The 27577-nt window shown below is 46.6% G+C and overlaps 1 protein-coding gene across 10 annotated transcripts; it reads right to left on the reverse strand.

Moving 5' to 3' along the window:
• Nucleotides 1-26162, reverse strand: SLC41A3 (solute carrier family 41 member 3). Of its 10 annotated transcripts, none has more exons than XM_035337623.1 (13): nt 25292-25396; nt 24874-24908; nt 24461-24574; nt 24260-24294; nt 13389-13496; nt 12489-12560; nt 11526-11670; nt 9311-9457; nt 6581-6725; nt 5830-5909; nt 3965-4099; nt 2999-3147; nt 1-904 (listed from the first exon to the last, which is right to left on the reverse strand). In XM_035337623.1, exons 5-13 carry the CDS (start codon nt 13416-13418, stop codon nt 719-721), a joined length of 1089 nt encoding a protein of 362 aa, XP_035193514.1. In that variant the 5' UTR covers nt 13419-13496; nt 24260-24294; nt 24461-24574; nt 24874-24908; nt 25292-25396; the 3' UTR covers nt 1-718. The 10 variants fall into 10 exon arrangements, 9 of the variants coding, with proteins under 9 accessions (XP_035193514.1, XP_035193509.1, XP_035193510.1 ...); XM_035337618.1 differs by having other exon boundaries at nt 23976-24294; nt 25292-25394; XM_035337619.1 differs by lacking the exon at nt 24874-24908 and having other exon boundaries at nt 23976-24294; nt 25292-25391.
• Between the last annotated feature and the right edge of the window lie 1415 nt (nt 26163-27577).

The raw sequence follows: 27577 nt of genomic DNA on the forward strand, positions 1-27577 counted from the left end.
TTCCATTTTTGCAACCACTTTATTTGTGTGTGTTTCTATAAACGTTGTAACTACTGGATGTTTCATAAACCGTAAAAACAAAACCAGCCCTCCTACCCCCAAAATGCACTCAATCCAGCTCGTTGGTCAGACAACAGCATCGCTGCTGGCTTAGGTAGGTGTTATCCCTAGTTAACCTCCTGCTGGGCGCAACTGCATCAGACCCTGAGCATCTGAGCGACAGAGAGATGAGTTTAAAGACCTGGATGCTCTCCTCCTCCAGGGAAAGGGGGTGAATACAATATTTTCCTGGATGGCAAGTCAGAGCTGGACAGAGATGTTATGACACCTGCAGGATCAGACGCAGTGATCTCAGCAGGCTTTGGAGCGACCTTGCAGGCTGTGTTGGTTCTAGGGACTGAAGCCGATCGAGATGTTTGTTCAATACAATACAGCCCAAAAGCTCCTTAGTGCCACATTGGCCGGGTGTGGGCGTGAGCAGCAGGCGCTGCCTAAACCCGGCTTACTCACATGCGACGGCACAAGTCTGTGGGTGCTGATTCCTCCGGGTGGGTGAGCCCAGCCAGCTGTAAGGCACGATGGGGAGGAGAGGCAGGGTGGCAGGGACAGCAGGGGAGGCCCAATCCAGCCGGGTGACCCAGCGCTCATTGCCAAGCACCCCGCTGTCACGGAGGAAAGCACCATGTCGAACGACTGATGTGGAGCAGCGCACGTTGTCTCAGTTCCCCAGGGTCATGTCTGCGCCGTGGACTAGCCAAGCCAGGCGGAAACAGGCGGCGAGGAATCCAGTGCCCAGGAGATCCCCCAGGGCAGTGAGGTAGGGGATAGAGAAGTTATCTGGATCCAGCGCCTTCCTCCACATCAGGCGCACAATTAGGTCGGCCACGTAGAGCAGGATTCCCACCTGGAGAGGCAAGACAGGCGCTGCTGTGATGCAGCAAGAAGGCAACACACAACCTCCCTCAGCCCCCATTCACTTCAGCAGAAACAGGGTTGCTGTGGATCTGCAAGCAGCCCCAAAGCGTAAGTATGCAACCAGATTTTTTTCTCTTCACCCTTCTTCTTTCCAGTAGAATTTCAAATCTCATCTACTTTGTTTTTCCTAAAAGTCTCAGTGGGCAACTAGAGTTTGAGGCAGTTTTTACATCAAAGTTATCCCAAGCAGCACTGACACGTTAAAAAAAAAAATAAATATTTTTTTTAATCTCAACAATTTTAAAATCTTTGTTGTGATTTCTTTTAATTCCTATTTTGCTCTGGCTTCTGAAAAACAGATGGAGAAGAAAATATCTCTCTTTAAGATTAAAGACCGTCTAGTTAATTGAATTAAGAAGGGAGAGTTTGCACTCCACATCTGCAGTCCCTCCATAGGGGACCACAGCACAACGGGAACCAAAGAGAGAGGCAGCATTTCTAAAGGGGCAAACAGCAAGCTGGGTGCAGGGAGAGGGAGATTGAGGGAGCAAATTAAACAGCAGAATCACAGAAATTAAAGCTGAATAGAAACTTGAGAGTTTTATATAGTCCATCTCTCTGCCTCAATGCAGGGTGAAATATATCCCCATCTTTCCTGACAGTGTTTAAATGTGTGCTAATCCATGTGTGCTAAAGATGGAGATGCCACACTGTAAGCAATCAGTCCCATGGCTTAATTATTTTTTTGACTGTTCTTCTTTTTCCCAAGGTCTAACATAAATCTTTTTCCATTTGAAACCCATGATTTCTTGTTTCATTCCTAGTGACCACAGAGAAAACGTTATTCTGTCCCTCCCCACAGAAACTCGGTAGTTTAAAGGCTATTACCAGATTTTTCTCAAGCCTCTCTTCTTTAGTCTAGCTAACCCCAGTCCATTCAATTGTTTCTCTAAGGTCATGTTTTCTAGGCCCCTAATCTTTCTCTTTGGGCTTCCTCCAGCTGAACTGAACTTCCCCCTCTTTCTTTCTGATTTTCTTTATAAATTGTAATGGAGGGGAAGAAAGAACCAAGCTGAGCACATTCGCCTCCGCTGGGCTCCACGGGAGTCTTTTGGGGTCAGTGGCGTTGCTGGGATTCTGCTCTTTACACTGTCATTTATTCAGTGTGTTTTCATGCTTGGCTCTGGTTGAGGAGTTACCTCGATGCATAAAGAGAAGAATAAATATTTTCCTTTACAACTATGGCTGTGGTGCTGGGCTTCGGGTTGTGCAAAGGTCAAGAAAAACTGATTGTTTACACACGCAAGGAATTCACCCGTGGACACAAGGCTGCTTGTAAGGCAAAGTGAGAAGCCAGCTGCCTCGCCCTACAACCTAATGAATTACTGATTTAAAAGGGCAAGTGAAGTCAGAGCCTCTGTGAGTTTGTGACAGATGCATGCATTTCTGAGTGAGACGACAAAGTTTACAGGGCAGTGAAAACACTGAAAGGGAACAGGCAGAACAAATTGGTTGAACTGCCCGTTGCTGACCCCAAACCTTTACTTTCAGTGACGAGCTTCCCAGGCCTGGGTTTTCCCTTTGCTTTTGACTCATACGGCCCCGTCCAGAGGGATCATGATACATGAAATTGGTTTCCAAAATGAGTGGGGAAACTTGCTGGCTGGGGTTCATAGTCCTTCACTGGCTTCTTACTAGGATGACCAGTAGGAATAACTGAGGCTTAGAAACTCAAGGAGCAAATATGGTAAAAAGGTACCACCTACAGCGAGAGGTACCTATGCTATGTCTGTCTGCCTACTGCAGCTCTGTGGATGACAGTAATTTGTTCCTCATCCCATTCTAATCCCTCCCTCATTCTTAGTGGCAGTTGTGCTTCTGTGGGAAACTGCACGGTGGCAATTAGGGTGAAATATTACTGGATGAGTAGAAAATAAGAGGTTGCTTGGTAGAAAGGACACCTGAAATGAATGAAAATGGGGGCCACTGCTGGGAGCTTTAGCATGACTCCTCTCTAGCCTGGAGACTGTTTTGGTTTTGTGGTATCCAAGAAGTTCCTTTTGGAAGAAAAGCTGGGGTTTACCTGCAGCAAAGCAGCAATCAGATAAAACATCACAAAGGTGAAGGACAGAGATGTGTGGCCTCCTTGCAGCAGGTGGATGGTGTAGAGGAACACGAGGTGCCCTGGGATAACCAGGAGGAATAGGACTCGGGCTGACTTGGAATTCACCTCTGCAGAGGACAGACAAAAACAGTGATCACAGCGGCTGCAGACAGTGGGGAGAGAACATAAGATGGTTGTGTATTTTAATGCTGGTACATAGAGTTGGGTCTGTCCCCTCCCACCAAACACATTGCTAATGCCTTTTCTAGATCATGCAGCAATCTGGAGCATCTGCAGTATCAGCCCAGCAGCTTTGTCTGGCACTAAAAACCATGCCAAAGACGTGCTCCATGCTGATCCTCTCACTATACATCTTCTAAACACTCCTTCTCAGCAGCTCTCTGCCTCCCACTGCTTCTGTTCTGTCTCGCTGCAACCCACTTTCCCAGCTTTTAGTCTTCTCCAGCAGTAACTCACAACCTAGCAGGGAAAAATTGAGTGAACCTGCAGTCTAAAAAGACAACAGACCCAAATTGAGTTTTAATGATGTTTAGGTTTATCCACTGCTGAAGATGGAGGAGTTACTGATTTTCAGTAAGGAGTTACTGATTTTCAGCTCTATTCAGCCCCCTGTCCACAGGTCAAGGCTGGCCATGGTTAAAATCCCCATCTATCAGATAAAATCTCAGATCCCTTTTCAATTACTTTCTTTAGCGTTCTCTGAAGACCAGTTTCTTTACACGTTAGTGAGCAATGACACACAAGCTTTTTTTCAAGCTGCCTACTGCAAAGATGTTGCTCGCCTGTCTGAGGATCTTCCCCGTTAGGGAGAAAGGGAGTTCTGCCTTTGAAACCCACCTAGTCCTTCGCGCCAACCAGGCTTGATAAAGGAGCTATCTGTGATGACGGGCCTTGAGACATGGACACCTAGAGTTCAAGGTCTACCTGATGAGAAGAATGTGCTGCATGGGTTGGGCCAATTCTGCCTCATCTTGTATGGCAAAACTCCAGGCATGCTCCAGAAATGCAGGAATGTGGAAATACGGCTGGCCTGGATGGCAACCAGATTCCCTCCAACACCTATGAGGACAAAACACAGTAAACCAGTACATCACCTTCATTGCAGCAGGAAATACCAGCCTCAAACCTAGCCCAAGACAGGTCAATCTGCATTCACTTACAAGCTCTCTAGGAGCAGTGGTGAGAGAAAATCTGATCCCACATGTAATGGTGAAGCTGTGCTATTCACCTGGTAGGAGCAACTCTTATAAATCAGGATGGCTCCAGTGACTGTCTCCTTCTGACTGATTTTTGGCAATGTTCTCCTTGGCTTCCCAGCACCAGCAGTAAATGCAACGTGCCTCTGAAGATGATGTAATTGCACCTGGTTTGGTGCAGTCTGTGAGCAATACCTGGGGATAGCTGTGCAGGCAATGGCAGCTGCTGCTCTTGGCCACTTCTTGGATTTACTCAGTCAGAGAACAAGACAACAAACATCATGGAGAGTGATTATATGTCTGTCTGAAGGCATCTGACACACTTGCTAAAGAAGGAATCATATGAGAATGAATCAGAGCCCAAATATGTTAGGCAATTAAAAGGAAATTAATTCCTTCCAGACTGATTAATTCTAGCAAATATGAAAAAGCTGCTATATTTTCCAGCAGAAAATAGAGGGCTGATGATCTGTGGAGCAAACTTCCACCATCCTGAGTGTGTGCAGGGTAGAAATGACACAGAAAAGGTAACACTGAGCTGGATTGCACAGGCTTCTCATGTTTTCCCTGCCTTAAAGAAGGAAATAATCCATCATTAAATGTGAGATTTGCCAGAGTGGAATCAAAGTGAAAACACCCTGACAGAGCAGCACATCCAACATGGAAGCTTTCTGAAACACACACTGCTACTCTTTGCAGGATTCCCCTGCGCATGCACGTAGTTACCTGTGCAAAGTCACAGAGCACTGCCAAACAGTCACCGACCCCCAGAGACTGATGTCTGGGTCAGCCATTGTTCACCTAAACGGCTGTTGACATATGTACTTTCCTAATCGGGCTCTTTGGCTAGCCATAGTGGAAAGAGTTTGTCACCAAGGCGGCTGGCTTTATGCAGATCCAGCAAGGTGACAGCTGGATGACACCCTCTGACATTTCAAGATGACACCATGCTTTGACAGTGGCACGAGGCCAAGCCTTCCCTAGGAACATGGGTTTCCCTTGGAATGGGCCTGCTCTGCAAGAAACATTAGAACGGCAGAAAAACAACCCAGTGGATTCTCAGTGATCCCCAGCAGTTGATACAGATACATTTGCGTGTGTATAACAGAATACTGTGAGGCTTCTTACAAATATAAATATACACACAAAAGATGTTTTTATGTATATATATAATCTATACACATAATCTTGTATACATATATATGTATACATAATATATTAGTCTTTACCATCAATCTGTTTAGGGGATGATTGCACAGCTCAAATTAGTGAGCGAAGAGAGATGGAAAATGGATTTATTGTGACATCCTTAGTAGGTCTGATGTTATGAAAGTGAAGGTGTCAGCATAGTTATCACAGATAATCATCAGATGTTGTTAACCTTTCCAACAGCGCTGTCAGTATGTTTCAGCCCTGCCTGCTATTTTGCACCAGAGATGCTTCACAATACCAGTATGTAGGGATGTAATGGGGACCAATGGCTGAGGGAAGCAGGGACTTGAAAATAGACTCCTACGTAGTGGACAGCATAACCCTTGAGAAGACAGAGAAGGAATAAAAAAAGCATGCACATAACCCCCCTGGTCAACCTACCATTAATCACTGGTGTGAAAACGGCCATGCCTTCAAACTTTGGGTCAGTTACAGTTTTGTCCAAGATGAGCCCACCAATGCTGCAAAAAAAAGGACAGTCAAAGACGGTGGATCAATCTCTCTTCCCCAGGACAACCCCTATGCTGTGAAAACAGCACACTGAGATAGGTTATTGCTTCTTTCCCATTGCAAGTGCTGGACTGTTTCCTATAGCAGACGTTTACTCCTTTTACATCTGTTTTCACTGATAGCCTTGCATTTTTTGTTAATGGCATAAGGAGATCAGCAAGGACCCCCTCTGAGCAAAACGAATACTAGTCAGGGAAGCTCTACCATCCTTGCCAAAAGTTCTACTAAACCTCTATACTGGTTTTAGCAGCTTTCAAAACTCTGTCTCAGCTGGGTCTGAAAGATGAAGCACAGAGGGGAATGAACTAACTGGCCCTACATTCACCAGAGTCGTTTACAGCTGGATAAAAATGAAGCTGAAGTCTGACTATCTGTGATGGTTATCATCTCCCTTTTTGGTTTCCTGGCTTGCACCCATGTGATATGTGAACGTATGAGTGAGACTTAAAACAATGACTTGCTTTTTCCAGTCATTTGTGAGCTCCCTATCTGCTTTCTCACAGCCTGTTGAGATACCCTTCTGCTTTCCCTTCCGGTTTCCCTTTCTATGGCTAAGTGAGCACAGGTTCTCCTTGTAACATGCAAACGTGTGTGGGCCAGGGGAAGTTGTTCCTTGGTTTACCTGCTGATGCTCATTGCAACAATGACCGGCTGCCATCCAGACTTCAGAACTTCAGCAAGGGAAGGACTTTGCTTGGCGATAGCAACCCAGAGCGGGATCATGACAATGAAGACAGCACAGATCAGAGGAGAAAGGTATTTCATATCTGGCAAGGAAAAGAAATCTTGAATTAAATGCCCCTGGCTTCCCAGGCTGCCAAAATTATATTGCATAAAGTCTGGAAGAAAGGCAGCAGGGATCTGGCTCAGACTGAGATACGTTAACAGAAAAATCATATGAACCAAGATATTCCCCACATGACCACCTCACTCCACCACAGAAATTCATAATTAACCTCTGAAACTCACTGCTAGAGGATGCTATTTGAAAATCAGCAGGACTCAAAGCGAGTAATATTTGAAGATGTGCAAGTCTCCAACTTTGTCTCCAACTAAGCAAGACAAAAGTTACAAACTTTCCAGCTGCAGGGTACAAATAAAACAGCAGGGCAAGAGGGGGAACTCTCCTGTGTGCAAGCTGCATCAGATTTAAGACAAACACCTCATGCCTTCATCTAAAACAAGACGTAATAGGTACTTTTTGTGATAAGCTAGCAGGCTCAGTGAGCAGCTGGCCTGCTCTACAGGGACAAATGCTCTCTTGCATGTATTAGCCAGTTAAGATCCAGGGTTTCTTTCATGCTAGCTAACATGTGTTTCCATTAGGTGCTTTTTCCATTCAGTAGGGGCATAACCTTGAAGTGACCTTTAGAAGCAAAGGTTTTAAAAAATAAGTGTATGTGCAAAACTAAAAGAAAATAAACATGACTCAGAACCATGAGAAACACCTTCAAGCGATGGGGATGATGCCAACCCTTCTGATATAAAAACACTTCTTCGACAAAGCTCTCCATCTGGTCTCTGTGTTGGGGCCATTGCCAGTGGTTTGTAACACAGGCTTTGCAGGTAATCTGGGAGACTGCAGGCTTGAAGTGCACATTTTTCAAAATGACATTGTCAGGGCCTCAGGCTACCTGGATGAGATAGCATTGATTTGATGATATCTTCACAGAATCAAGGGCTCTTACACAAAGGGATGCACTCTTTACATGTGGCTTTAGTCAGTACTGAAATGCAACCGCTTCTGGGGTGTAAATAGACGCTGTTTTGTCAGGGCACTTTAGGACAGATGGGTTGTATGACAGACTTAGCTGCTATACTGGATTTCCTACCCCCGCCCTCATTGTTTTGGGCCATTAATTCCTTCTTAAATGATGCATACACACAGCACTGGTGTCTATCAAAGCTTACAAGGCCTACAGAAAGACTCCTGCAGGAATGAATGGACTTAGATCTCTGCATACCAACTCTACCACACCATGAACAGCCCCTAAGCAGCCCCTTTGGCAGTTCATAGCTTCATTATGGACTGCAAAAGTCCAAGGTTAATTTTTTAAAAAATGGAAATCTTCATTGGCGAAAGGGTATATTCTCTGTAAAGAGAAGGTACTGTCCCAGAAGGCACATGGTACCCCAAACTTACAGACTCACTGGTATTTTTGAAGGATACATTTTGGTATTATCCAGAAGTCACATTATCTTCTATCCCTTACTACACAGTGGGGAGAGAAATGAATTTATCTAACTGCCATCAATGGTGCCTTCCTTTTACCTGACTCACTTTCTGCTCTCAACAGCCAGGTGTGTGTGCGGTGAATATTATCCATATCAAGAGGCTGAAACTATTTAAACTGCTCTGAAAGCATCACAGATGCTTCTCTAGTCACAACCACAGAGGCTATCATGTTGTTCTGCCATGTGCTCCCTTGGAGATATTATCAGAGGCACAGCAACTGAAAGGCAAATGAACTCTACAGAGGCAGGTGTGATGGCGTCATGGAAAAAGCCTAATAAAAAAATGCACCTCTGAAGCCCAAGGAGAACTGCATCGAAGCAATTCATGGGCCTCCCCCTGCAATTTGTGCTCCCTCACTTTCTGGCACATGGAATGAGTTATGCAAACTGGGAACAGCTGCTGTCACTGCTGCTCACAGTCTGAAGCAACAGTTTAGGTTTCAAATGGTACTGAGCTTGCTGGATCTCTTTATTTTCCTCTTCCTATTCTAGGTTATGCTCATGGTAAATAGATGAGAACTTTACAAGCAACAGTCAAGCATATATCACCAAGTTGCAACATGTTTTGTGCTTTTCAGTGTCAACAGGTGCCCAAGTCTTTGCCAACCAGCAGCACAGCTAACCTCATAGCCACAACGCCTACTCAGAGTCCTGTGAGCATTAAACAATGCAGCACTATCTCCCTAATACCAAGAATACAATATCACCTTGTTCATCCACGACTCTCCACACGAGAAGAAGACATGAGAACACTTTACAAATGCCAAAACCTTGAACTAGTTTTGTGAGGAGGGGCCTGCTATGAACCACGCACAGAAAGTAGTTATGCTGGACTAGTGACAAATGCAGGAACAGTGTCACATATGTCAACCTTCTTATCCAAAGCTATGTGATACACATTGGTCATTTCTTTGAGAAATACTAGTTGTGTTTCTTAGGCTCTGCCTTCCAGTTTGCTGCTAAAAAAGTGCCTGGAGAAAGTGTTTGTGGTCGTTTTCCCACCTCAGTGGTACGACAGCCTCCACTCTGAAGCATCCCAGAAATGTGTAAGTGCCCTGCACAAATTTAACAAGGATTCATCTCTTGCTGAGCTGCAAATCCCTGCTAAACACCTTACCTATGTATTTGAAGAGCGTGCTGCTGATTCCTGCCAGCAGGGAAAGGGTTATCAAGTCTCCAAGGCTTGCTGCTATGGGTGTGGCGATGTTGTCTGGATTGATCCCAACTTTCCTTGCTCCAATGATCACACCAATCATCACCAGACCTAGAGAAGACATAGAGCAGGCATCAGATGAAGCATCTTGCTGCGTTTCACCCTCGAGCTGCTATTTTGGTTCCCAGAGAGACACGGGGTCTGGGGAAAGATTGCCCATAGCAGAATCACACAGCTGAATACTGGACATCCCCAGGAATTTGTCCTCTTGCTTTCACCAATCTGAAGGGCATGGCTCTGCCCTTATGAACTTCACCAAAGGCCCAGAGGCACACAGGCAGATTCCAGGGATCAAAGGAGATACCAGCAGGCAGCCCAAATGTAGAAGCTCCCCTCCTGAGCAGCCTAATCTTTGCTGCCTTGAAGCAGAACCAGACACGAAGCACACTTATAGATAAGCACACAGCAGGCATGCAGCAGCCTCCTGGTGCCATCTCCTACTCTGGATTCTGCAGCATAAAGATATTTTCCATATTAGACCATAATTTCTGAGAGTTTGAACCACCAAGGGGAAGTGAGCTTACTCACAGTAAACAAAAGCCTGAATTAGCTTTTCAGCCAGGCCATCGCACAGACCCCTCACAGCCCAGAGTCTTTGGGCTGCTGTAATTTGCACATGGCGAGGGATGGTTCAGGGAGCAGATCCAGAGCCGTGGGGTTATTATGGAAGTGGCTCACCCTACCCCTCTACCTCCATGTTCTGAGCTGCACCTGGAAAATTCAGCTGCTTTTCAAGAATGTCAGGAAGGAGAGAAGTTTGTCTTGCCCAAGTAGGTTAATGAGTACAGATCCCAAGCCCTGATGAACACGTGAGAATCCTCGGTCACGAGATCTCTCACAGGTCTGCGGAAAGGCCACCTGGCATAAACTCTGCCTGGCCAACCTTCACAGCTGTGTGACTGGCAAGGGCAGCCTTGGGCCAAGACACGACATCTCTTCAAAATCCTCCAGTAAATGACAGGATGCACTAAAGGAAGCCTAGGAAAGGATTCGCTCCCGCTCACAATCTCTGCGTTTGCACAGGCCTGCAAAGTTGAGCATGCACAGGAGCATAAAGTCTCCCCTAAAAAACACCACTTTCCTCAATACAATGTGCCTTATACAAAAGCACATCCTCACACTGCAGCATTCTCCACCAAAGCCCTCCCAGACAATCCACGCTCCCCTCCCCACAGAACAGCTCCCACTGCCTCCCTCCCTGGCCATAAAAATACCAGTTTCCCTTCATGCACACCCACACACAGGCCAGCTGTGGCCATGTCCACGGAAGAAACTAATGCTAGCTGAAAGCCTGCAATGGCGCAGCAGCAAAGCCTCTCTGTATCACACTGAGCAGAGAGATTGAAGGGAAGAGTTTAATGAAAGCTGGGCTGCTGTTTTTCTCTTTTAACAACTGCCTCATGTAATGTTCTTCATCAAAGGCATCTATGATCACCCTTTGACTCCAGCTTCAGGATATGCACTTGCTCCGACTTGTTCCTTTCACTTAGGAAACTTGCTGTATCCAACTCTGCCAGCTCCCTCCATTCAGGGTATCATGCTGCCCTCACATGGCAGACCTACAAAATGTTCCTCCTCAGTTGTCACAGAGCAGCTTCTGCCTGTCTACACCATCGTGTTTGCCTTGGAAAAGGAAGAGGCAGGGCTCAGAGCAGGTAATGCACGGGGACAGCCACAATCCTCTGCTGTCCATCTTGAGCACAGCCTGGAGTTGTCTGTTAGCAAACAGAAAAAAGCTTTGTGCAAGGCATCAGCTAATCCTCCCCTACGAAAGGGACAGTGTGGATGGCTAATACGTCACCCAAGTTGAATGGAGAAAGTGTGTGCGTGTGCATATACATCCACCCATAACGTGGCCTTTTTTGTGGAAGTCAGGTACCACGGGACATTTTGATTGCTGCTGTAGATGCCAAGAGCCCAGCAAATAACAGATCCTGGGAGAAGAGAAGCAAGGACGAGGAGCAGAAGGAGCGAAGCTGTGGACATAGGACTAAGGCTCCCTCCACCCCTCGTCCCCATGCCAAACGAAAAGGATTTCAGCTGGGCCTCCCTGAAGGCACAGGTTTTTCTGCACCTGAGTACTGCGCATTTAATCTGGGGAGGAACTAAAACGACTCACCAAGAGAAAGCGCAGCTATGAAGGCCGTGGTCACGCTGCTGGCACACAGCACAGCAGCCTGGCTCAGCTCCACAGAGCCCTTGGAGATGGCTCCCAGGATCACAGCAGCAACAGCAGCCAGAAGTCCCACCACGGTGGCCTGGACCTAGGGGCCAAAAGACAGCTGGTGAGCAATCAGCCACATCTGCTCCCAGGCAGTCCTGGCTCCACGTGACTGCAGCATTTCTGCACAGCTAGGAGGGCAAAAAGCAAACCCTTGCAGAGATGCTGATTGCTTGTGTATTTAAGCAGCATCCCTGTAAGGCTCTGCTACATTCAAAAAAAAAAAAAAAAAAGAAAATCCTGACAAAGTTTAGAGAAAAACTCTGGAGGCCTGCAAAGGGCAGATAACACTTCAGCAAAGGACACTGAGTCCATCAGCAAAGGAATAGCCCCGGTCAACACAAAAATGGGCTTCCCATCAACACAGCACTCCTACCAAGCTGAAAGCTGTGGAAGGAGATAAGGGAAAGCACACAGACACATGTTGCAAGCCCTTTAGCCTTGCCATGTGCAACCTTCTAGGCTAGTTGCTGGATTTTAACAAGCAGAAAGAGCTTGTTTCTCCCATCTCTCTCCTCCTGCCCCAGGCTGATTCCCAAACTCTTCCTCTAAACAACAGGCTTTATCTGGGGGCTGTTGTGAAACAGGGACTGTGCTGCAGCTCCCCCTGCAAAAGGAGTTTCTTTCATTATTTCAGTTTGTCCACAAAGACAATGTATGTCTAGGTCTGTTTTGCCAATGAACTACAAGCTCCAGAGCTACACAGAGCTTTATTGGAGGTCAAGGCTTTGCTTGGCTCTGTTGAGAATATCTGCCCCGAATCAATAGCTCTGGACCCAGAACTGCCAGGAACAGATGCTGTCAGACTACAGCATAACAAGAGGAAAGGGCTTTTTGCCTCTCCCAGCTGGAGTGACTCACCTGGATAAGGGCTAAATTGCAGGTGGCCATTTTCCACTGCTTCTGAGCATCATCCATCTGTCCAGTGTTAGCCTAGGAATCATAAGAGACACCCTTAAAACCTGTCCCCGTGGCAAAGGTGGCTGCTGAAGGCAATTTCATCTGGCCCCTGTGGGAAATGGGCCACTAAAAGCCAGAGAAACAAGGACAAGTCAGCATCTCCCAGCCTTCCCTGCACTTCCCCCTTGAAACATCTCTACTGTGCTCCCAACCAGCACCCCAGTGGCATCAGAAGCTCACAAGGAAGTGCAGAGGCATTGTAGGGCACCCACCTTAAGACAGAGTGAGCACACCCACCACATCTCATGCAGACCGCATGTTGGACAAATCAAACTGTTTTCCCTCTTTCTGGCCCCCTAAGTTGCTCTCTTAAGCTCTAATTTCCTCCAGACAGCTGAAAGCAAACAAAACTGCTTAGGGAGGTAGGAAACCTTGCTGAGAGATCACATCCAGAGTGACAAAAGCTAATGCAGGTCCCAAGAAGCCTCAGGCTACTGCCCCCCAAGATGGAATTGCTGGGCAGCCCTGGTTCTCTCATGGGTCAATAGCCACAGAAAAGCAATCCAGTCCCAAAGTCGATAGCTCTGGATCCCTGGCTCTGTCTCCTTCATGTGTCACCAGGCCCTAGATAGGAGCAACTGGCCTCACAGGGATTAATTCACGTTCAAAGAGCAGACAGAAATTCTCTGTTCCATTTATAAAATGAGGGCAAACGCATTATTTTAACACTCACACACAGCTAATTTCTGCTTAGAAGAAACTGGCTTGTCTCATACACAGAGTGGTTACATAAAAGCAGAATCTCTTGATGCCTCCTGCTAACTCCTTCCCTCCCACTACCACCTCCTTGTTAACACTCACAGCAGTAGAGAGCCTGGATGCCAGCGTCATCTCGAGATTACCCTTCAGGCCAACCAAGGCAGGAACCAGGATAAAAACTTCTGTAATCGTCTGAAACACAGCCCAGTGCTAGAAGGGAGAAAACAAAAGAAAAAAAAAACTCAGTTTGTAATGCTGGCCACTGCAATGCTGTTGCTTCAGAGTGGAGCAGGTTCCCATCTCGGCCCTTGCTCTCTAAGTATTTGCTAGGCACATGGGGGCAGATTCTGCCCAGGGCTGGTTGCGCTTTGGGAGTGAAGTAAGCAATTTTTAGCTTGCAGGATACTTTATGATCTCACGTACAACGAAGCACTATCCTAACAGTGCAGAAACCTTCCTGAGGGCAGCAGCAGGTTTTGGAAAGTCACAACTTAAAATGTACCTTTAGCGTTAGCCAACAACACCAGAAATTATTAAGGTTCACAAGCCAAATGAAATACAGCACACCCTCCATCCTCTATACTGACAGTAGACACACAAACTCCCGTTGCTATCCAGACTTGGGAGAACAAACACAAAGATCTGGAAATGATCTAACAACAAAAAGTCACGTCTGTCTTTCTTTACCAAATCTCAAACTAAGCATCTAAGACTGGTGGTGGGACTGAAAGACTTTTTGTATCTCTTCTCCACAGGCAGTTCCTAAATCTTCCTGTTACCAAGCACACTCCCAGCACAGCTGGAAAAAGGATTTTGAATTAAGATATCCCATAAGCCTGAACTGCTGGGCCAGAATCTTCATTATCATTGCTCCTCTGAAGCTGAACTATACAAAGTTCTTGAATCAGCTGCAATGCTGGAGATGATCTGAAACCTTAAACTCTGTTGATTAACACACATCTTCTCTAGTGTATCTACCATGCGGTGCCTTTCAATATAATTCATTTACCCCCTGTGCGTACAAGGATGTTGCAAAGTCACACTGTAACCAGAGAGGCTCACATCAGAATACTGCAGAACAGAGCAGCTCACTGTGAAGTAAAATCAACCAACCTAACATCTAAGAGCAGAACACAAGAAAAAATAGCAGCTGCAGTGACTGAAGGTCCATCTAATCTATTCCCAACTCTATCACTGGTCAAATTCAGATGTATAAAATAAGCACCTATAAACACAACAAGCATATGGGATAATTCTCCAGTGTATTTTCCAGCCTACAATTATCTGCCACAGGGTCCTGAGCTGGAGGGGCTACTGTGCGCTTAGCACTGCTGGAAGGATTTCTCTTTCAGGTACTCGTGCAATCTACCCCCTCCAGCCCATGTGCCATCCTGGGGCAAAAATTTCCACAGCTTCACATCACGTGAACTTTCATTCATTCTGAACTTGTCACTGGTGAGTTTCATATGACAGTCCTGAATTCTTGTGCTAGAGGACAAATATGAACAGACCTCTGCCTACCTTCTCCACATCCCTTGGGATTTTGTAAACCTGAATATCCGGGAGGTGAGACAGACTCAATAGATGTCAACACATTCACCATTCAGCCTGTTGGGAAACATACACAGGGTGTAACAGCTCGGTGTTTTGCTCTGCCTGTGCCCTGAGAAGCTGTGGGAAGTCAGTGGTGTGGCTGTCTGCTGGGAAGCCTTAACAGCTTCCTTCTGAGTCGATATGAATGAAAGAGGGGGTGAGCCAGCCCAGAGCACATGGTGCAAGACACCCCTCAGGGGTGCAGATAATAGGCAAAATGTTGTTATCAATACAGGGCGGCTTATTTCCTGGCACCGTTGATGTGGAACCTGGCACATTTCAAATGTTAAAAGTTACCTACTGTGAGTAAATAACAGACAACACGAGAAGAGTCACCGTATTTGATACAGTGCAATTCTGTTTGAATTTGTTAACATGGAACTTAAATGCCTGAGAAAAGGGGCGGACATCTCATAAAGACTTAACTTGCCCTCTCTCCTATCTCTTTAATTAAGAATCAAAAAAGATCCAAACCCATCTTTGACACCTTAAAAAGAAAGAGGAGAAAAAATAGTTCATATTCGCAATGTAAAAAAGCCCAACCAATAGAAATACACAAATGTGCAAGCCTTTGTAAGACCGTGCATATTTTGCACATAAAAGACATAAATGTGAAGAAAGAGACAAACTCATTTGTTTGTATTTTACATGTAGGTCACCTTTGGGAGATATGACTTTGTTGTATCAATGTAAGCTCCAATCCTTGTGATAATGATGGATTTTACAGGTCTCAAGCCATCATAACAAAGGTTTAGCATGTGAGGTATGATTTTTTTTTTGGGACACTGGCTTGTATATAATTACACTGAAAAGCTTTGAACAACTAATAAAAAAATCACACAACTGTACTAATAAAAACAAAGCTGACTTAATTGCTTCCATTTGAGTCTCATTAGTGACTCACCAAGAGCCTGAGGACAGATTCACACTAATTTATACCATAGCAGTCAGGATTTCATTGTGTTAGAGACTGCAGAAATGCAGAATAAATAGATGGTCCCCGTGCCACTGCTATGCAGGACTGCCAGGAGAAGGAGCAGGTGGATGTGGCAGGTTAGGGCTGTTCAGGCAAGGAGCTGCCAGAACAAGGACAGCTGGATGGAGTCAAGCAGGCATCTCTGTCCTTTGAGGTGAAAACTGGCCTAGATCAAACCCACACAAGGAAACCGAGGGAGAAAGTGACTTTTTCCCACTTCACGCACCCATAACAGAGTTACAGCCATAACTCACAAAGCACGGCACTGAAGAATTTGGTCACTCTATGATCCACTGCAGCTGACCTACCTGATCCTATGAACCCCAAGGCAGTTGGGTTTGCTCATGGGATCCCAGAGGCGAAAAGAGGCTGTGATGTACTGAGACCGACTCTCCAGCTCCAGCTTAACCCCACCATCCCACACTGTGCTGTCCTCATAATCCCAGCCATGTCCTCCAGCCTCCCACAGCAGCAGCTAAGAAACTTCAGAGGTTTTCCATTGCCCTGAACAAGTCAACAGAAAGATCAAAAGATCCTGGATTGTAAAACCCAAGCCAATTCAAAATCCCTTTCAATGTTAATCATCCCATGGGCTTCTATCAACAAAGCATAGGAATATCTTATGTCTGTGACTTCTGTCTGTGTCATGTTGCAGTGGTATGGAAGGGGAGAATGAAAGGGAACCTCTCCTCCTGAAATCTGATCATCCAGCTTCAACCTGATTATTCACCTTACTGTAAAACAGTGGGCCAGACACTGACAGGGTCCCACAAGGTTTGTGCCTCCCCAGCAATGCCAGCCAGCCTGGAATCCAGACCGACAAGCCGGCCAGGGCTCACTGGAGTGGAGGCTGAAGTGGGATCGTTCAGCAAGATAAGACCTTTGCAGTGATCTTGGTCCTGCACAGAGGCTGCATCCATCATCTGTGCACCTAAGAAGAGAAAAAGGCAAATGGCTATTGCTTTGGGCATCCTTTTACGGTGTGAGAGACCCAAGTTTGAGTTTGATGTCAACTGGGCTGGACAGATCTCTCTTGATTTGATGGATCAGAAACTGCTGAAGTCCTGTAAAGTTTGATGGACACAAATAAGCACTCTCCACCTGACTCAACATTTTATAACAATATCAGCTCTGCAAATTATAGAAATAGACTCCCAGCAGAGCCCCTGTATTTCTAAGTAACAAAACAGAGTAGCACCATTAAACTCGTATGCTTTAGATACCATCTCTGGAGCTTGTCCACACATCTCCCTGTTGAATGTAGACCTGGAGTTTCCTAAGAATGTTCTGCAGTGACTACACATCATGCAAAGCACTCCTCGGTCAGATCATACCCTGAAAAATAGGGAAATCACAGAATTCTGGACTGGAAAAAAATGTAGTCTTTGCAGCGTGAGCCCTCATGATTGCCACCATGAGTCTCACAATACATGGCCTCATGCAAACAAACCAGGTCTCAGATTTTAGTTGGACAGGACAGCGAGTTTCTAGTTCTCAAGCTGCAGGAAGAAAAGCTGAAAATAAGCAGCTCACAGACAAAAAGGCACAGAAAAACAATCTGAATCCTTAAAGGCTAAAATCCCTGGATTTTTCCAGCTACTGGTTTTGTTTTTAAAAAGAGGGTTGTTGACATCATGTCAGCTTACCTCAATAACATCTCTCCAATGCTGGCTGTGATTCTCAATGCACTAGCTCCCTCCTCTGGGAGTTGAACCCACTGACTGATGGCTTCTGTTTCAGTATAATTGGAAACACCTTCACCAAAAAATATACTTCCTATTATTGTGCTTCATGCATGACCCCGTTTCTAAGAGTCTAGCGAGCAAATACTGCAAAGTGAGCAAAGTAGACTGTGCTCGGGTATTTTAAAGGACATTTGCAATGTAAGTTCACAAGGATTGTGTTTTCCATCAGTTTTGATACAGTCACTTTTTTTAACAGAGCCCACTTCTCAGCAAGTCCATTGGATTTGTTTTAAACAAAGACCTATTCACCTGCCAAGGGTACAGAGCGGGTACATACGATGTCTTTATACTTCTCTGAGATATCTGGCCAAAGATAACTGCTAAATATTAACATAACATCTTGGGTAGTTTGAGAACTTCTGTAATGCTGCAAGACAGGTCTGTGCCTAAGCACTGCACAACAAGGTGGAGACAACAAACAGAGCATAGCAACAGCTGTGCACTCCAGTTAACCCTTCTTTGATAGTCCTCATATTCCCCTTTACTCAACTTCGCTGCCTTCTTTGTTTCTTCAGTGCAAGAAAAAAACAGCAAGGTATTGTCCTTCCAAACACTCAAGTGTCCATATTTAGATCCTGCTGTGGTACGAATGCCAGAGAATCTAATGTACTCCAGTGAGCTCAGACTGCAGGATATATCCCTGGGAAACTCTGCCAGCCTTTTGATTTGTAAATCCACTGGCATTAGATGCCCAAACTAGATCAAATTTTGCATTTCTATTTCTATTTGTGCCCCTGGTACAAAGGAAAGACAGATGGGATAGATTCTGGCTGTGGGCACAAAGGTGTAAATCCAGTACAACTCCTTGGAAGTCGATGGAAGTTACTCCAAATTTACACCCACCTCAGAATCTGGCCAAGAAGGGGTAAGTTTGTAAGCAATGCTTATCTTTTCATGCTGGCATGCGTCTCATCACAGTATCTAAATACCTTCTAGACCAAAGATTACATTAGGTTGTTTGCAAAGAACTGAAAACATATATACTTGCCTCCAAGTGAAATGGGTAGTTAGTGACAACCCTGACCTAGATCTCTTTATCAGACATTTTTGAAGAAAGAATATCATGCAACAGGGGAATATACTGCAGCCTGATCCCAGCTGCTTCACAGCAGTCATCACCAGTGTTTAGCTGGATGCAGTACTGTGAGCACCCCGACTAAAGCATCGAGAGTGGCATCAGGCAGCCCCTCTGAAAGCTGCTATCCCACTTCGCAAGGAGCCCATGCGCTGATCTTAAGACAGACAGCATCTCTCTAGCACAGGAAAAGCCTACAGCCATTTGGCTGACCACACGCATTAAAAACAGCAAACCACAAATACTCAAGGTCAGTGAAGCAGCCCACCCCCTCACTACTGAAGCTACCTAACCACAAGTACCTACTTGAACAACATCCATCAAGAGGCCAGCAGCTACCATGCCCAAGCCAGCCAGCAGGAAGGGCACGAAAATCTGGGAAGCAATGGAGAACGAGGTCTCTGGGAGAAATCCACTGGCTGACCTAGTCAACTTGCAGGTGAAACCTCGCAGCTTCTGGCCATGAAAGCACAGCTCCAGTTCTAACTGGGTGACCACCATGGTCGAACACCGTTACCCCATGCTCAGCAGCGCAAGTGGAGGGAGATCAGGTCATCACACAGATCCTCCTGGTAGGTCACTCCGAAGTCAAAAGAAATAAGCTTTTCCTTAAACTACAACAATGATGCCAAATTGTTTTATCTTCTTCTCCTCCTAGGAGCGCGTCCAGCAGGTTGCAGCAAGGGTATCCTCCAAAATTGGTTCAGCTGGGTTGAGCCCAGGTGGCAGCAAACCCGACGGACACTATTTCTCCAAGTTATATCCAGGGGGGAATTAGAAAAGAGAAAAGAAGATTGTAGAGATGTCCGTGGACGAATAGAAACGAGCCCACACCCCATTCAGCTCCCACCACCTCGGTAAAAACCAGTAAGACCTGCTCAGGCTACAGCACTGAAAGAGTGACAGGTCATGCAAGAATCCTTCAGCGTGCTCAAAAGCACTAGTGTCCTTTCTCCTCAGGTTACATTTCTTGTCAGACTGCGGCTTGCCTTTGATATGATGGTTTAATATATAAGCCTGCTGTGAGCCGGCCCCACTTCCCTCACTCCCACCATAAGCAACGTTGAACTTTTCTCACTGTCCCAAGGCCGAGGAGGTGGGGAGTTAACAGCCAGGATCCGTTTTGCTCTCCTCCAAGGTGAAGAAAGGTCAAGGAAAACATGAGTCGACGTTTCTGCCGGGTGACTATATTATGCAGGTTCCATCCCCGGGCAAGTGACAGTTAAGCCAGCTGGTGAGAGAAGATCTGCCCTTCTAGACCCTGGCCCCTCTCGTCCCCTCCATGGTCTCAACGGGATGTAACGATCACTCTGTGCTAGCTATACCTCTGAATGACTGGCTTTCAGGGGGGAAAAAAAAATCGAGAGAACCAGCCAATAAGCTTCAAAAGCGAACACCCTTATCTGCTGTCATCACTTCAACTTTCTGCTAGTTTGCAAAGGCCAAGATAAGAGTCATAGCCAGAGCTTATTTAAGGTAGCTCCGTAATCTCGCTACTCCACGGGCAAAGGAGAGAAAGGGCGAATATTTCCAGGGCATGCTGCGAGCTGGTCTCCCTTCCTGTCCTAGAGCAAAACACCCTGCTCCTGCATACTCCCAGGAAGATACAGTTACAGAGAAGGGGTCTCACCCCGAGGCCTCCCTGGTCAAACAGCTGACACAAGCCCAAGAACCAGAGCTGCATCACAGCCACGTACGGACAAAGAATTTATATCCTGCTTAGTAAAGACTGCAGTGAACTCTTCAGCTCAAAGTCAAGCATGAGGGGAGGGAAGTCTGGGTATTCTGCTGGGGCTCCTTTCCAATAATTAATTTGGGCAAAACTAACTAGAACAGAGGGTGAAAAGGCTTTAAAAACTCGATTTAGGATGAAAGAGTAGGATTGGTTTAGCAGGTTGGCAGCTGGGCTTTTTCACTATTCAGCCATAGGTTCAAATCCAGCTATGCCCTACTGAAAGAAACGAGTGAAAGAAAGTGTTCAGTGGCAGGCATGAAAGATTCAAGTTTCTCAGTCCAGTTCAAATTCAATGTTTGAATTGCACTGACTTACTAATACCTGTTGTACTAATCAACCTCCCTGACGCTCTTTGCAAAGAGATGTAAAGATTAATGGCTTGTGGACTCTGCTCCTGTGACTTGGTTCCCAGCTTGCAGCTAAGTATGTTAGCAAGGCTGGGCAGAACAAGGCATGCTTTTGCCTTGTAGATAAACAGAGAACTAAGGACATTCTCAGCCATTTGGATGGTGCATTTCTTTTGGTCTGGTATCACACACACAGAAGTCTAGGGGGCTGAGGTGGCACAACACATCTCTCTGCAAGCACAGCAGGGTGAAAAACAAGAGCCCTAGCTACAAATGGGAAACTGTCCTTTCTAGGTTAGTATTTTGGGACAGCCCCTAGAGCCTCCTCCACTCCCAGCTAGCTTGGTGTGTACACGTCCACCTCTTCCACCTAACAATAGTCCCGTTAGCTGAAAGCTAAAAAGGGAGTATATTTCAGCTAATCTAACTGGAAAAAAAAGTCCACAATAGCTGGAAGAGGGAGGTTAATAAAAATCCTGTAATAACCACACATCATCCGACCTCTTTATACCAGCCAGGAACTGGGCAGCGATGGCATGAAGGCACAGTTCTGGTTAGAAACTCAGAGACTTCAAGCAAAAAGGAGTAAAGGACAAGCTCTGGGCAGCAGCTACACACTTTTTAAGGTCTGATAACATGCATACCTTATGTCACCACATCTGTCAACAGGACTGCTGACAGGCAGCGACATTAATGTAAAGGAAATATTAGTGAGCTTGAATGACTCAAATGACATTAAAAACACAGCAGCAACACATCCTGTTCTAAAGCTTCAACCTGGCAGGGGTTACAAGTTTATCATGCTTCAGCTCTCCCTGTTTCTAAGCAAGCACCATAAAAAGCCTTCGACCGATGAATCAGTGTGCAGAAAGGTAATTGGTTCAGGTGACCTGTGCGTGTACACCGGGTCATTTTATTATGCATTTAAGGGGTCTCTGATAAAGTCAGATAAAGAGATGTGTCACATTTTCCTAGCAAAGAGATATATCGTATTTGTTGGCAAAGAGACACATCACAACTGAGAAGAAGGAGAGCGTTGCCAAGCACCCGGAAACAGATTATAACTAGTTAGGGAAAAAAATGCACCTCATGGCTGTAGCACTCTTCGTGGCAAAACCTGGTGAGTGCTCTGCTGCCCTTCTCTGCACACAAATACACGAATACCCCTACTCTCACAAATTAGCCAGCGGGTAGCATTGCAGTGGAGCAGCCAAAGCAGAAACAAGCTCTTTGTTGGAGCCCTCATCCTCATGTGGGGACTCTATCCACTGCTGCAGTTCAAAAAATGGACAGAAAGACAGCAAGTGGCAAGGAATGCAGTTTCAAACGTACCTTATCATCCCTGCAAAGAAGGGACAGGGATAAAAATGAGCACTTTTACAACACAGAACCAGTAGCGGCAGACAGTGTTAGCCTAACATCTCAGAGCCCTCAAAGGATAATGCCTTTTGGGGACCCTACGTCCTGGTTGTTGGAGCACCAGCACTCGTGACTCTGCTAGCTCTCTGTCAGATCAGGCTGTATATTCTTCCTGTCTCCTACCTTGCTCCTGTTCCCCACTTTAGGAAAGGAAAGGGAAAAGGACTGAGAGTAAGTGGTGAGCTGAAAGCAAGCAAGTTGCAAGTGCCTGGGGCCCAAAGACTTGCAGAATCTCCTGTTGCCCCATGGACACAGCAGCAGGTCTGAGGGCAGTTCCCAGCAGCAGTGATTTCATAATGACACACATTCAAGTGGTCCACACTTACCCATGAAAAGTCATTTTGCTAATTACCAAAGGCCTATTTTTCTTATGTGATGTTGCATGGCTTCATTTCCCAGGCTTTAAGCACTAACACGAACGTTCTTTGCGAGCACTTTATTTGCATAAAACAGAAACTAGACTTTTGCGGTTTCAGAAGAGTAAGAGGTTTGTTTCACATTCTGTTTAAATTAGTGGCCCAATACTTCCCAGAAAAAATTAAAAAAAAAAAAAAAAACACAACCAAGCACACTCTTAAAGGAAAAACATTGAAAGAAAAACAGTCTTCCAAGATCATAGATCTATCTGCAATCTATTTCTCACTTTAATATCTCACTATGGGAAGCAACATTCGTTTAATGTCAGAGACTCATAGGAATGAGCAGGTCTGAATAAAAATGAAAACCACAGACTTGTGCAAGTCAAGTGGCTGCTTAAGTCTCTCAGAACAATGTCTAAAGAGACAAAGTAGTCTGCCATGGGGTTCTGGATTTGAAGTGGTATTTTCTGGAGCAGTCATTCTGCTGGGTATTAAGCACATGCAAAGGTCAATTAAGGATTCTCTGTTCCTACACTGAAGCCTCTATAGCTCTTTAAGCTTAGGGAGCTCAGCCTGGGGCTAAAGCAAAAGTACACACCTCCAGATTTGTGAAAGTTATATCAATACAAGCACAGTAGTTTCAGTGTCACTGTATCTGATAACTCAGGGCAGTCTGACCCAACAGCTAGCTAGTTAAATAATACAGGTTAACTAAAAGGCACACAGCAATAAGAGTCACTTAGAGTACAAAGGCATAGCAATTCGTAATCTCTAAATTAACTACAGCTTTAAACTGTTTGAAAGTAGGTGTTCATTGCTGCTTTCAAGCTCTGTATTGCTATGCCATGGGAGGCAAGAGTCTGGTTCTCACTGTCACAAAAACAGAGGTCAGACTGGAAGACTGAAGACTCAAGGATTTATGTTATGCTACAAGGCCTTAGAGAAGGATGTGGGGCGCAGCCTGAGCTGGGCTGGATATATAAAGTGTTAACAGTGCTGGGTTGGCTCCTTGCAGGGGATGCAGGGCTATTTAGAGCCAGATCCAGAGCCAGGAGCAATACAGCTGTACCTACTGCAGAAAAGCACTATGCCACCACAGCACTTGAGGCTGCAACTCAGCCATCCTCTTGGGACCAAGTTAAGACCACTGCACAAGACTGCACCTTCCTACTTAGATGGCTCAGCTTCTTTGCAAACTCTTCAGCACCATGATGTCTATTACACCAAAAAAAGAAAAAGAGACAGAAAAACACCACATGCTGTCTACCGAGAGCTGCACAAAAGCAGCTGTACAATACCTGCCTTGGAATGACATGTTAGTATGTGAAACTGCTGCACACTTTCCTTTACTTGCTAACCCCAGAGCAAATACCCTGCTTCTGAAGAGAAGTTTCCCACCTATCCCATACCAGGTACATCAGATTGGTTCCTTTCCCTTACCTGAACATAATCCAAAACCATGCCTGCCAAGACCATGCCAAACCCAGCTAGGAGGTATGGCAGGAGCACCTGCAGGCAAATCGCGATGGCTGACTCTTCCCGTGACTTTGCCATGGATGCCTTCTCCTCAGCCAACAGCTTCTGCTGTGCGGGCAGAGACACATCCTCTGCCCCCTGGCTGCCAAGTCTGCTCTCTCTGTGTTTACCCTTGTTCTTTGCTTTGTGCCTGGATCGCTCTCCATTTCTAGTTCTGCCCTCTTTTCTCCTCTGCCGAGTCTCCACACCTTTCATGGTGGCTTTCTTGAATCAAGGAGTTTTTCTGAAAAACAAAGTCAGAACCAGTGAGATGATGAAAGGAGGTGCTGGGTGGTGGGTCAGGGACTGGTGACCCTGGCAACTCCGCTCCATTAACCTGAAGGCAAACCACCACCTAACCCCAAAACCCTAGCTGCTCTGCCTGACCCAGATGCTGGTGCTTAGTTTACCTTCAGTTTTGCATTGTGTCAAACCAATCTCTCCTTCCATTACTGCATCTCTTCCCAGGCCTGTGTTCACGCTGGAGTGCTCGTCGTGCATCCTGACTCCTACCCTGGGGACGCCTGAAAGGATGCGGAGGGTGCTGCAGACAGGCTGCATGCTGGACCCACCAGTTCTCACAGGGGGGGTCATGAGAACTGAGGAGCCCAACAAAATCCAACCCTTTTTAGGATCTGACTAGTGCCGGTGTTCACACCCCGGCATCCTGCAGCCCAGCAAAAGGTGTAACTCACACCTAGCGTAACAGAGCCAGCTGCCAATCGCTCCCCAGTAAGAGGGTAATTCTTTAATCTTCTGTCCGATCTGAACACTTTCACTTCCTCTTGCACCTCCTTTGACACACATGCACGAAGTATGTGACCTACAGAGAACCCGCCGTGACCCCTGCAGCATCCTCTGAGAAAAAAATAAACATGCAAAATTGTTACCAGTTTCCCTGTCCTCTTGTCTCACTTCTTCGCATCACCATTCCTCATCCTGCCTGCCTGGATCCTTCCCCATCGCCTCCCGCCAGCACCCGCCGAGGTTAACGCTGCCTGCCTGCTGTTCACCCTTTTCATGACCAAACCCTGCTGCCCAAAAACAGCCCCGACCCGTCCCCTTCCTCACCCAACATCTGGGCAGCGGAAGGAAACCGCTGGGAGGCCCCAACCGCAGCTGGGCGGCGGGGGAGGGAAGAAGGAAGGATGGACAACCCTAAAACCCTGTCTACAGGAGGAGGAAACCCGTGTGTGTGTGTGTGTGTGTGTGTGTGTCCCCGTCCCCTTCCCGTCGCTTACCGGCTCCTCGCCCTACCCGGGGCTCTGCCCTCAGAGGGCCGCGGGAGGCGCCCGCCACGGCCGGGCCGAGCCCGCCGTGCGCGCCGACCGCGGGTTCGAGTCCGGCCCCCGGCGGCTCGGAGGCGGCGCGGCGCCCTGAGTGGCAGCCGCCGGGCCTGCCCAGGCGCCGTGCGTGAGGCGGGGGGGGCGCGCTGCTTCAACCCCTGGCCCGCGTAGTTGGTGGGTGTCCTACAGCCCTGCGTGGCCCACGGAGGGCAGAAGGGGACAGGGCTTGAGGGGAAGGGGGTCGGAGAGCTCCCGGAGCCCGCTCGGGAGGTGAGCCCCGCAGGGAGTCCCTCCCCAGGAGGAGCTGCTGCCCCCCCGAGCCTGCAGGCTGCCAGAACCCCCGACTGATCTTACCAGCAAGGGTGAAAACTCTGAGTACAGGAGGAGGAAACCTGAGGCTGCAATTAGGAGTTGAGGAAAGACTTTTCCTCTGTTTTTATTTTTTCTTCCCCCCCCTCCCACCCCCAAGTTTGGCATTACATCTCTCGCTTCAAGCTTCCTGTGCAAATGCCTCCACTGCAATCAACAGCGAGAGTCCTAGTGACTTGATTTCATCCCCCTCCCCTACTGAACCAATGTTAGAAATGTGATTGCAGCATCCATCACATCTGACCGCACAAATCCCATTATGCACTGAAGTAACTGTACTCGTGCACGGCTCCTGAATCACACAGCTCAAATTGCCAGAACAATCAAGGATATTAAATCATACCTCAGTACCAGAGCAATGTTATATCCTGCTGAAGTCTCTCGGATGTCACGCTACGCTAAAGGGCTCCCACTGACAAAATGGTGCCACTGGGCCTGCAAGCTCTGGGCTCAAAGAAGGGTCCACTGAAGGGAGCTGAAGGTTTTTGTAAGTGACAGTAACAAAATGCTGCAGCTGCTGCGTGTTGAGGGTGCGCATTAACTGTTGAATGTCACTGCTGTAACAGCGAGGCTTAAATTTCAGCTCACTTGGTGTAATTTTATGTCTTCCCTTTGCAACTGGTGCTTCCCTGAGAATGGTCAGAAGATGGCGTTTTCCTATGGGAAATAAGAAGGGAAGGGACATCTATCAAAAACCTGCAACCTTGCCAAGACATTTTTAGACTTGTTAAATGTATTCTGCTATCACTTTACCCCTGAGCTTCAAAGAAAAATTTCTACAGAGCAAGCAGAAATCCTCCTGGGGAAACTGACTGACAAGGGCATTTTGGTAACGGCTCCAGCTCAGGGATCTCCAACCATCAGCTAGCACAGGGGCTCCCAGCACCCTGCCACACCTCATCCTATGTACAAAAGGGGATGTAACTGTTTGGCACATGCACCGTGTCCTCACGTACCAACCTCAAATCTCCAGTGCATCACCACTGGGTACGTATTTGAGAAGGCTGTCTTTCAGCAGCAGCACAGAACTGCATTTCTCAGAAGCGCAGCAGCAGTGTTTAGATACACCCTGGCTTTGACGCAAGGGAACGGCTGCTGGACCTTGACTGCAAACAGAGCTCCTGTGACCTAGGAGCCCCTGAGCTCCCAGATAGGAACAGTTCAGCTGCTCACTGCAGCCTGGGAAGTGCTCAGTGGCATGAAGCTGAGCAGCTTCACGCTAAAATGATTTTCTTCCTCACTCAGCTGCAATTCATGTGTGCTACTTCTCTCTGCTCTCACAGAGGTACTAGTGATATCAGCAGTGTCAAAGGCATTAGGGCCTCATTTCACTTGTTCTTATTTCTCTACAGTGCTTACAAAGACTTTCCTGAAATAAGAAAATAAGTTTCCTTCCTGTCTTCCATGTTGCTTTGCTCATGGACTTTATTTCCAACAACTATTCCTTCAGCCAAGCAGAGGGGACTTTACAGTTCTTTCCGCTCTTCTGTCCAGACACAACATTTGTTTTTTACCCAGTTTCCTGTTATAAAATGTAATTTCTTTGATGACTAGGGACTACTGAAGACATTTCTCAACCATAAAGGTTGATTTATGACTTCAGTGCAGTTGGCCCCAGTGACAGTGTGACTGCCAGGCTGTGCAATGTCCCTTGTCACCACTGCTGCTGGTGACTGCTCCATGGCACACTGGGCTGCAGTCCCATCATGGGACATGCTTCTGGACACCCAACAGCTGAGATGCATGAAGAAATGCTCAGTCTAACCTTTCTTCTTTGTGAAACGCTGTTAGCTGTGATGGGTTAAAAGTATCATCTGGAGGTGTGTGTGCAGACAGAAACAGGCAGTACAAAACTGATATATGACATATGCT

This window comes from Oxyura jamaicensis, chromosome 12, assembly GCF_011077185.1.
Source record: "Oxyura jamaicensis isolate SHBP4307 breed ruddy duck chromosome 12, BPBGC_Ojam_1.0, whole genome shotgun sequence".
Lineage (NCBI taxonomy): Eukaryota > Metazoa > Chordata > Aves > Anseriformes > Anatidae > Oxyura > Oxyura jamaicensis.

Excerpts from the sequence above, each read along its gene's own strand:
- SLC41A3 (XM_035337620.1), bottom strand. The coding sequence starts at position 24,266 with ATGAAAGGTGTGGAGACTCGGCAGAGGAGAAAAGAGGGCAGAACTAGA. Across the intron at positions 5,910-6,580 it reads GTTGCAATGAGCATCAGCAG|CATTGGTGGGCTCATCTTGG; the intron begins GTAAACCAAGGA and ends TTTTTTTTGCAG. Across the intron at positions 4,100-5,829 it reads TTTCACACCAGTGATTAATG|GTGTTGGAGGGAATCTGGTT; the intron begins GTAGGTTGACCA and ends TTGTCCTCATAG.